We start from the raw sequence: 10,409 nt of genomic DNA on the forward strand, positions 1-10,409 counted from the left end.
TTATTACAATAGACCTGGAGACTTCCTGTGGTCAACAAACTTAAGTATTAAATAATTCCCAACACGACACCCCATTTCCCCACTTTCTGCAGTTCAGTCAGACTGATCTCTCCACCTGAAATGTCCCTCCACTCTAACTCATTTCAGCCTTTGGAAGTCCTTCTCCTTCTCTGAGGCTCACTATAAAATATCTCCTCTGTCCCTCACTCAAGCCCAAGAGTATTCTGCAAAATCTTTTAACTCACTTAACATTCCCTTCCTTTTATTATAGTCTGTATGGTTGTGTTACTCTCAAATCTGTGTTATAAATTTCCCAAGCCAGAAGCTCTGTTCATCTTTGAAACTGCTGTAACAACTCATAAATTGTCTCTACAATTTAACTGACTTAATAAGTGTTCAATTAAAAGCAGGAAGGACGGTAGTTTTTATTTTGGAGAATTCAGAATTCTTATTAGCTTAACTAAGGAATGACTCAACAATAGGGTAACATTTGTGTTGCTTTAAAATACAGACTGTCTACAGGAATTGGAATAAGATAAAATTCACAGAAAAGAATACAGAGAAAGATGGTCTAGGAAGAAGGTTGTGAGGTCATGACTATCCCACAGGCTACACAGTTGCAACAGTGAGTGATTTTTTTTTTCCAGAATTTATTTCAGGGCCACAGATTACTAGGTTAAAATGAATGAGGTAAGACTATAGGGAAACAAAAAATACTCTAGGCATAGCCTTAACATTTGGCTCATCCACAGAATTTCCTGGTACCAGTAATGAGAATGGGTAAAGCATATATACTTACTGTAATATATCATTTGAGATACTTGCACTTTGAAAGTATTTTGTACACATAGGTGAGTTTAAGCTTTGGCAAGGAAAGAAAAATGATTATTTTAATTTGCATTGATTTGATTTTAGCCAGATTTCAAAACAAGGCTAATATTGAACTTCCTAAATTCCTAAAAGAATGTATTAACATAAGGAAAGGAGTAAACTGAATAATAAGAATGACCACTTACAATGAAATTAAAGTCTTGTGAAAGCAAAATTGATAAAATAAATCATTTTTATATGAACTATAAGTAGTTAAGATGATCAGAGCATCAGACATAGACCATCCTGTAACTTTATATTATCTCCATCTAGAAAAGGAAGCTTATGCATATAGTTACATGAAATGGGTGAGTTTATGAAATGTTCCATGTGATTGTTGTAATAAATTGAACTAAAACAAGTTAACTGGGTGGATCAAATATACGTTAAATATGCTCCTTAGAAACCCGTCATTTTAATGGCCTAAACAGTCACTATTAACTTTATAAATTCCAGAGGAGCAGAATTTGGGAAATAACCTAGTTTATTTCCACCAACAAAACAAAGGCAGAGAGTATCTATGTCTTGCCAAAAATCACAAGATAAAGTAAGACAAGAACACTTGTCTTTTTGAGTTCAGCCTAGCATTAAATCAACTCCAATATAACTGCCCTCGATATTTTCTTACACAGTTTCCTTTATATGGATTTTTTAACAACACACTTAATACGTCAGAAAAGTAACCAAAGAGTAGTTTTTCCTTTTTTTGCAGGTCACGGTAGGTATTTCATGGTCTTTGCTCTTTTATAATTTAAAAGTAGAAATAACCACACAGTTAATTTTCTTAAGCAGATTTCTTTAAAACATTTGTCAAAAGACAGTGGGATAATAAAAGTTTCTAATTATACCTATTATCTTTCGTTGCAGAGTAGTTGCACACATACTATTTTGTAAAACAAATTTTATTAAAAATAATATGTAAAATATAAGTAAAAAGCTAATACGATATTTGGCTATAACTCACTTGGATTTTAAACTTTGTTTATCCGATAAGTTTTGTTGATAGAACATTTCTCTGAGAATAGACAAGAAATTGTTTACCATGGTTGCTCTCTGAGAGGTAAATTCCATGCTTAGGGATGGGGTCTACATGCTCTTCTAAAAAGAAGTGTTCCTATCCTTTTACCATTTAAAACCAAACAATAACAAGCCATTTTTCAGAATGCTGTGTAATCATAGGATTTCAGCATTTCCCAATTCACTTTAATCAGTTCACTTAATGTGATTTTAGTATCATGCATTATTCTGTAAGAGTAAAAACTAAAAAAAAAAATTTTTTTTTTTTTTAATTAAAAAGACTAATATGCATTTGCTCTCCAATTTAAGTTCTCTTAGTATAGGGAAGAAGTTAAATGACCACTATGGATTTATAACTATTTATCACTGTCTTCAAGTAGGTGATTTCAAAAAGAAGAAATTTCTAGGCCAAAATAATTCTATTTTTATGATTTGGAAAAGACATGCATTAGGTTACTTAACTAGGTTATTTGATTTGGTGCTGAACTTATTTAATTTGAGCCACATTAACTACTTTCACTAACTTATTTATTTTTAACCAACCTCTTAAATCTGAGCAATGGGGAATCAAAAATCATTAATTGCTTTTGGAGACAGATGTGAGTTTTTTGTCTTGGCTCACCTTGCATACTAACGGTGGGTGGGGGGGCCCTCTAGAAGCTTATTTAAAATTTCTTTGAGCCTGGGAGATCCTGGAATGTGTGGTATTTAAAATACAGAAAAGCTCCCAAACAGTTTTCTTCATGAACGTGATTTATCAGATGTAGATACATAAATGCAATTAGAAATATAACATACCTTAGCTAATTCACTGTTCCCCTGGCCCATCATCTATTTTATAAATTAGAACACCAAAATCCAGAAAAAAATAAATGACATTTCCAGTGATAGCCAGTGGCAGAGCTGGGACTAGACCCAGAGTTCTCACCAAGTAGCTTTATTGTTCCTGTCCCTCCAATGTATTCATTGAGGACAAGCGGGTAGAACCTAGAGAGAAATTAGGAACAAACAAAAGCCTGTGCTTATAAAATAGGGAGTGGCTTGGGGTGTCTAAGCCCAGGTACCCTGAAATTCTCCATTCAGGCCACCACACTTAACTTGAATTTGACTCTCTAGGCAAGGAGGTCATCTCCAAAGAGAGAAATATCTAACTGCTTGGGAAGGTTTCTTACGTTCGTGCTTTAGTTTTCTTCTAGGCTCTTGAGCTTCTTTAACAAACCAAACAAAAAGTTTTAGTTTATAGTCAAAGAGAAACTTTATATTGCAGGTAAACATGTCAGGCCCCACACCTTTCCTGGCTTTACAAAATGGCAGCAAGATGAATACTGCTTTCCAGAGAGTGGAGAAACCCAAGCTGAGTGAATCCGCTGCTGACCTCCAGGAAGTTTGCAGGAGCCAGGAATTCCTAACCCTTGGTGTCCACAGTCACCCAAACCCGGTTGATGGGGATTGGGGAAACACTTCCTGGTAAGAACTTTCAGATTCCTTCTTCTGTCTTCTCTAGTATCATCCGTGTGTCCTCCAAATCATTACAAAACATTCCCCTGAAGAAAGAGTAAGAGCTCTGCTGTGGAAGTTGCAGACAGTTCATTAATGTCCGAAAATGGCCCTGCAAATTGGAAACAATATTCACATCCCGATGCCCCCTTGACCCCCCCCCCCCAATGTGTCACTGTGTTTCAAGCATTTAACGGACGGGATGGATACACATCAACAGACGTGGTGGGTGTTGCTGAGATTACAGCTCAGTTTCATTCTCCTCCTGGGCCTTTTCCCACAACACGCATGTAACTGGGGAAAAGTAACACGCTGTATATTTTTGAAACTTGGAGATGAGAAGAGCCGTTATTTCCTGCAGGCTAGTGTCCTCCTTTTCTTGCTTAGCAAACAAAACCCGGATGTGACTTGGGAACGGGAAAAAAAAAAAAAGGAACAAAAAGTAAAACTTTAGTTGTTTCTCCAGGAGAGTCGGCTAGTGCAACCCCAACTGTCCGGCCACAGCCCTGGCGAGTCCCCCACGGGCGTGGCAGGCTTGGGAGCCGGCAGGGGGCCAGCATCCCGCCGGGAGCTCCCGCACCGCCCAGCTTCTCAGGCTCCCTCTCCACTCAACCCTCTGGGGCTCGCTGGAGCAGGCCTCTCGCAGGCTAGGGGGCCCGAAAAAGAGCCGAGGACGCGGGGCAGGGTCGGCGTGGGGGGCCGCCCTGCAGGCAGCCGAGCTCTAGCGGCTCTGGGGAGCACGGCGGGAAGGCGGGTCTGTCCAGCGCGGCCGGCGGGCGGGGTGCGCTGGCACCGCAGTTATTTTGGGGCGCGTCCTAGTTTGCTGCATTTCCAGCCTCTCGGCTTCCAGAGCTATCCCCAGGCCCGGTTCTGGGGCGAAAATGCCGGCCCTTCACATCGAAGATTTGCCAGAAAAGGAGAAGCTGAAGATGGAAGTTGAGCAACTTCGCAAAGAAGTAAAGTTGCAGAGGCAACAGGTAAATTGTCCCAGAGCATTTCCTCTGAAATGAACCAAGGGCAGTTTTTCCTGGTTTGTTACATTAAAACAGTACTGCTTTTCTGGTTTTTGTTATCCCCCCTCCCCCCAGCTTCTCTTGAAGTAGGGCTTTGTTGGTACCTGGGAACTGCCAGTTGGTGTGGGGAAATCTTCAGAGGTAAAGGAGAGCAAGGGTCAGCTGAGTAATTTAAAGCCAAATGTCAGAACATCTGAGCCTAGGACTGGGCAAATGGACAAAAAATTCTGCCTGCTGTTACTTGGTTTTAAAAACTCAAAATGTAGGAAAAAGGCAGATGGCTATTTAGTTCCTTGATCTTTTTCATTATGGGAAAGAATGGCATTTTAGTGCTTTTTAATCACTATTTAATTCATATTTAATTTAGGTAATTTGAATTACATAATTTTGAATTTCACCAGGCCTCTCCAGAGGTATGCAATGAACAGCTCACTGGGGCTTGGGAACAAAACATTACAATTTCTATTTTATTTGTTCATAATTCCCATCCCTTTATACCTTCCACTTGGTTTATAGGTATACACAGTGAACCAATACAGTAGTATCTGCATTTATTTATAAATAATTATACATATATTTGGGTACATACAAAAATTCTTTTTAGTGATCATGATTTAAAATTTGAGAGACCACTGAAGTGGATTACAAATTCAGTGAGAACATATGTCTCATCAGAAGTCTCCACCAAAACGTGCTGGAGATTTTGTACTTTTGACTTCTTACTGCTAGCTTGAGCATGCATTTCTTCCTTTTTATCCTCAATCAGGCAACCTAAAGTCCAGGAATAGGTTTTTGGATAGTTGTTTGTTTGTTTGTTTGTTTTTTTAAGGAAATGACCCACTCCTTTCTCCACAGCAAGAAAAATGTAAACTGATTTCATTTCTCTATGGTTTAATACTAGAATTTTTTTTTTAAATAGAAGAGGAAAACAATGGAAATTAAGCAGTTATAGTAAATAAGTTCCTTTACTTTCCTGCTCTAATTATGGTAAATCTACTCATGACAGAGTCCTGTTACTCAAGATGAACATTTGAGTGATATTTGGAAGATGCGGGTGTTTTTGAGTTTTACTTTATACACATTTCTTTTCTGAAATTTAGTCTTTCACTTCCAAATCCCTATTCTTCCTAGATTTTTGAGTGCAAAGGTTGTTTCTATCCATGTTGAAAGTTTTTGTACCTTTAAAAATACTGCTGTGCTTAAAGGAATAAGCAAAGCTATGGTACCCAAAGAATAGGGTAGTTTCTTGAAACTTTAAGGAACCCATTTTGTGGATGACAAAGTGCAGTCTGTGTTGGCCACTCAGATTTTTTCACACAATGCATCTTAGAGGTTACATATCAAACAGAGTTGCATATACTGAAGCATAGCCTTGTACAAAGTTGGAATATCCTAATACCAGAGTGCACAGAACTTCTAGGAGAAAAAAAGAGACAAGTGTCTTCTAGGTATTTTAAGCTTCAAATTAGAAATTGGGCAGGGACCTGGAAGCAGCGGACTGTGTAGAAATTGAAGGTGTCATTCATGAGCCATTCCTCCCTGCTAGCTCCCCACCTCCTCTCCTTAGGATACACCCTACTCAATCAGTTTCCAACTCCAAGTGTATGCCAATGGGAGAGAAAACTTCAGAGAGAGCCTTAGCAGATACAAGGAGAGGCATCTGAATCCTAATGATAATATTCAAACATATGTTACCACACACTTTGGTTTATAGAGTATTAGTGTTCTACAACCGTTATGGCTCTTAGATCATTCAGTGCTCTCCCTTTTAAGGATCAAAAACTTGAATCCCAAGGAGGCTAAGTACCTCCTTATTTAAGACCTCATAGGTAATGATACAGACGTGTACTAAAACACATGTGTTCTGATAAACCAGTTCATTATTCTGTCAATAAATTGTTCATGTCTGAGCTGTGTGCTCTGCTCAGGCCAAGGGCACAGAATCCACAGGCTGAATTCTGGCTCCAGCTAACTGTTGCTCAAACACATCTTCTTGATCATGGAAGGAAATGCTTAGAGGAGTAATTATGCACTTTTGGAGGTTACAGATCTCTTTGGAAACCTATTGAAGAACCTCTATAGAAACAGATAAAATTTGGGGGAACTCTAATCTTACCCACAAATATCTGTGGGGAGACAGACCCCAGGTTGTGGTTACTTGCGTCTGTACTTCTGACAATTCCCATAAAATGTGTGTACTATGAACGTCAGCAACAAATAAGAGCAGTTGTTATCCAAGAGAATGGCACTTGAAAAGATTTTTATTTCATCACACTTTAAATCATCTAACTCCATCACCTAGTTCTAAATTTTATTTTTTTAAAGATTTATTTATTTATTTATTTGACAGGCAGAGATCACAAGCAGGCAGAGAGGCAGGCAGAGAGAGGGGCGGGGAAGCAGGCTCCCCGCTGAGCAGAGAGCCTGATGCGGGGCTCCATCCCAGGACCCCAGGATCATGACCTGAGCCGAATGCAGAGGCTTTAACCCACTGAGCCACCCAGGCGCCCCTAGTTCTAAATTTTAGAATAGTGGTCTTCACTTTGTGTGCAAAAAGTATGTGGGGTATGGGAGTAAAATATTAAAAATTTCTGCTTTTGGTTAGATTTAAATCTCTACTGACAGTTTCCAGTTTGTGTTTTATAATTACACATTAAGTATAACGCAGTAGCATTTATACTTATTTATAAAATAAGTAAATAATTAGATATCATTACATAATTATGTACATTTTGGGATATATGTATATATATTATATATATATATATTATATATATATAATATATATATATATATATATGCAAGCATGTTTTTGTGATCACCATTAAGACATTTTGAAGATTATTAATCTAGATCACAAATTCAATGGGACAGTTTCCCAGGGTTAAGAGATCTCTGTTAGAATTTGCTGGAGCTTCTGTAATTTTTACTTCTAATTTCTTCTTAACAATGCAGGCCTTCATTAACACACTAATCCTTTTATTTTCTTCCTTTTTTCATCCTTTTTCTTTTTTAAATTCACTCTTGTGATCTGTCTCTGAAGGATAGGGTTTTTGAAAAAACTATCCAGTCCTTTCTCCCTTACAGAAAAAGTTTCGACTAATTACATAAACACAAGGATCTCAGATAAGCCCAATAAACCTCAGATAAATCTTTTGCTATGATCATTGCCCTCAAGCAACGGGAAGGAATCCTGAATAGAGACACAAATGGTATGACTGGGCAACCTCAGCCTCTCCAGCATCAGACTTTCTCCAATGTTTCTATCATTTTGTAAAATTGCAGAACATGGCACACACCCATAAGTGAGAATTTTGGCAGGACATAGCCCAAAACATTTGGGGATTATCTATTACTGCACCTGTTCATTAGCATGGGAAATTGAAAATGCAGTATATTTTGGTTTGTAAAATATTATGAATAGATCATAATTATATTTCAGCAGAGGAGAGAATTCACATGAGCCACAATGGATAGAAATTGCTGGGATGAGCTATTTAATACAATGACTTTCAAGCTTTTTGACCCTCACTAGACTGAGAAATATATTTTACATAGATTGTGTCATTCATATATAGCATATATGTTATACATGCTTTGTACAACTATTTTTATACTATTTTATTTTTTTAAATGCTAGTTGTGCTCAATTATATTAATTTCACTAAAGGGTGCTAATGAAGTGTAGGCAATCCTGACCTAATTCATTCTTTTTTTTCTTTTAAGGTGTCTAAATGTTCAGAGGAAATCAAGAACTACATTGAAGAACGTTCTGGAGAGGATCCTTTGGTGAAAGGAATTCCAGAAGACAAGAATCCTTTTAAAGAGAAAGGCAGCTGTATTATTTCATAAATAACTCTGGAGAGAAATTTCATCCTCAGTAGAAGAACTAGTTTGTTTTGTTTTTCTGAAATAAAACCGAAATTCCTTTCAAAGAAGGAAAACAAAATTTAAAGACTTTCTTAAACACTTATATTGATATGGCTACATATCAAAGCTGTGTGCTTCTCATCTTTGCTCACTACACCTTCTTGTTAAGAGGGCAGAGAGTATCAAATGTACAATTATGGAAATAAGGACATTACTTGTGCATGACTCACCTCTTTCAGTATATTGCTTGATGCCTTAAATAAAGTTTTAACTCTGGAAAGTGAGTGTTGGCAATTTTTAAAAGCAGGTTGTTGCTGGGGTGGGGGGTTGGTGTTTTTTGTTTGTTTGTTTGTTTTGCATTTACTTTTATATTTTTTCCCATTACCGTTCACGTGTTTGGGACACATATCAAAGGATTAGGGGATTTGATAGATCAGTTCTCCAATCTAGCTCTCTCCTTCAAATCTCAGTTGGTTTACGATGCTGATTTCTGACTTCTGGAATGTTTCTGATCTAATTTTAACTATGAGGGAACCAAGGGAGTAGAATTCCTCACATTGACGGAGTAGCTGAGTCAGGAACCACATTAGCACTCGAAACCCGCATTACCAGTCACCATACAGATCTTGGTCAAAGTGTTGGCTGCAGTGGTGCTGTGGGGAAGGGCCACGTGTGGGGCCTGCGAGAAGCCCCCAGGAGGTCAGCCCCAATATGTCCATCCTTAGGGAGCTTCATCTCCCACAGGATGCAGGTGTTGGCACGGTGACCCTCTGGCCCTGTGGCATTGGCAGAGACACTGGGCTCCGACCTACTCTTACCAGTGTCTTCCAGCAAGCCCAGGCAAACCACACCACCTTTCCAGGGTCCTTCTCCTCCAAAGGGACCAGTTAATCTTTTGCCCATTTCTAAAATCAGCTTGTTTTATTCTCCCCTCATTAATTTGTAGGCATTCTTCATATATTTTGGCCATCATCAGTGATCGGTGTTGCCAATACCTTCTCCAGTCCATCATGACTTAACATTTTATGGCAGAATGGTAGCTGCCACAACCAAGGTACAGGGCCCACTCCCACTCGAGGAGTTCTTTATGAAGGCACCTGCAGCAGCAACCTCAAAGAAAGCGACCTTTCTTCTTCTCTTGAAGCATTTTTCCCTGTTTCCCTCTGACTTTTGAATGTCAGTTGTTCAATGTTTGAGCCAAAAGAAAGATGAGAAAACCCTTCCAGGCAAGTTCCAGTTCAAATGGGCTTAGTCACTAATGCGCCCCGCAATTTTAAATGTGACACCAGAAACCCAGGCTTGATTAGGTTCTTTTCTCCTGTTTAGACCCAAAAGGGTAACTTATCAAGCCAGAGATGTGCCGGTGACTTCTAGCAGCTTCCTAAAGCATACCAGCCTCCTCACTCTGGAATTGCTTTCCCTTCCCTCTCTGAGAGGGAACAGGATGCCCCAAGCAGGTTACAGCAAACCAAGAGCAGAGACTATTTCCTTCAGTTTCCTGCCGTTTTCAAAGTGTTGACGTCAATTGGGATTACTGAGAGCCCAGGGATAATTTTAGCCCAAAGCACACTCTACTCCAAGGTAAGATTTAAGAAAAGTAAAGGCATAATTTCACCAACTGCCATAGAACAGTTTGTACTGGGATGTGTTGCTACTATCAGTCATTTCACATTTAAGGTGGCCTGGGATTTTAATACTTTGGGGCCTGTAAAGTTTTGACTTTAACGCACTGTTTCGTGTCTCTGAAGTCATGGAGTTTTCTTGTGTTGCAGGAGGAAGGAAGCATCTTGTTCTTGCTAAGGCAGATCGGATGACCTGCTTTCTTCATGGAGGGCCAAGTCAACATGTTTATCCTGTAACTTCTTCAGAGTTATGGCTTCGAAGGCTGTGCCCTGAGTTTCTATTAGCCACATTCTGCTTTCCGTTCATGTACACCTCCAAGTCCTAGCCTCTGCTTTTCATGTACTTTCAGCCAGATGACAACTTAGCCCACTTCTGCTTTTTCCTTAATAAATTCCCAATCTTGTAGATGTTTCTACTAAATCTAATTCTGTTCTTATTTTCTTACTGTTTTCATCATAGTAATTTGACAAATATGCAGAAGTGTAATAAAATCCTCTTGATTTTCAAGCGTTCAGCTGC

General features: G+C 38.8%; 1 protein-coding gene across 1 annotated transcript; it reads left to right on the plus strand.

Moving 5' to 3' along the window:
* Positions 1-3,848: 3,848 nt before the first annotated feature.
* On the plus strand, positions 3,849-8,547 carry LOC111147333 (G protein subunit gamma 11). Its single transcript, XM_022503326.1, has 2 exons — positions 3,849-4,361; positions 8,124-8,547. The coding sequence occupies exons 1-2, from the start codon at positions 4,266-4,268 to the stop codon at positions 8,247-8,249; spliced, it is 222 nt and encodes a 73-aa protein (XP_022359034.1). The 5' UTR covers positions 3,849-4,265; the 3' UTR covers positions 8,250-8,547.
* The last annotated feature ends 1,862 nt before the right edge of the window (positions 8,548-10,409 follow it).

This window comes from Enhydra lutris, unplaced genomic scaffold (assembly GCF_002288905.1).
Source record: "Enhydra lutris kenyoni isolate GAN:26980312 unplaced genomic scaffold, ASM228890v2 scaffoldscaffold16, whole genome shotgun sequence".
Taxonomy (NCBI): Eukaryota; Metazoa; Chordata; class Mammalia; order Carnivora; family Mustelidae; genus Enhydra; species Enhydra lutris.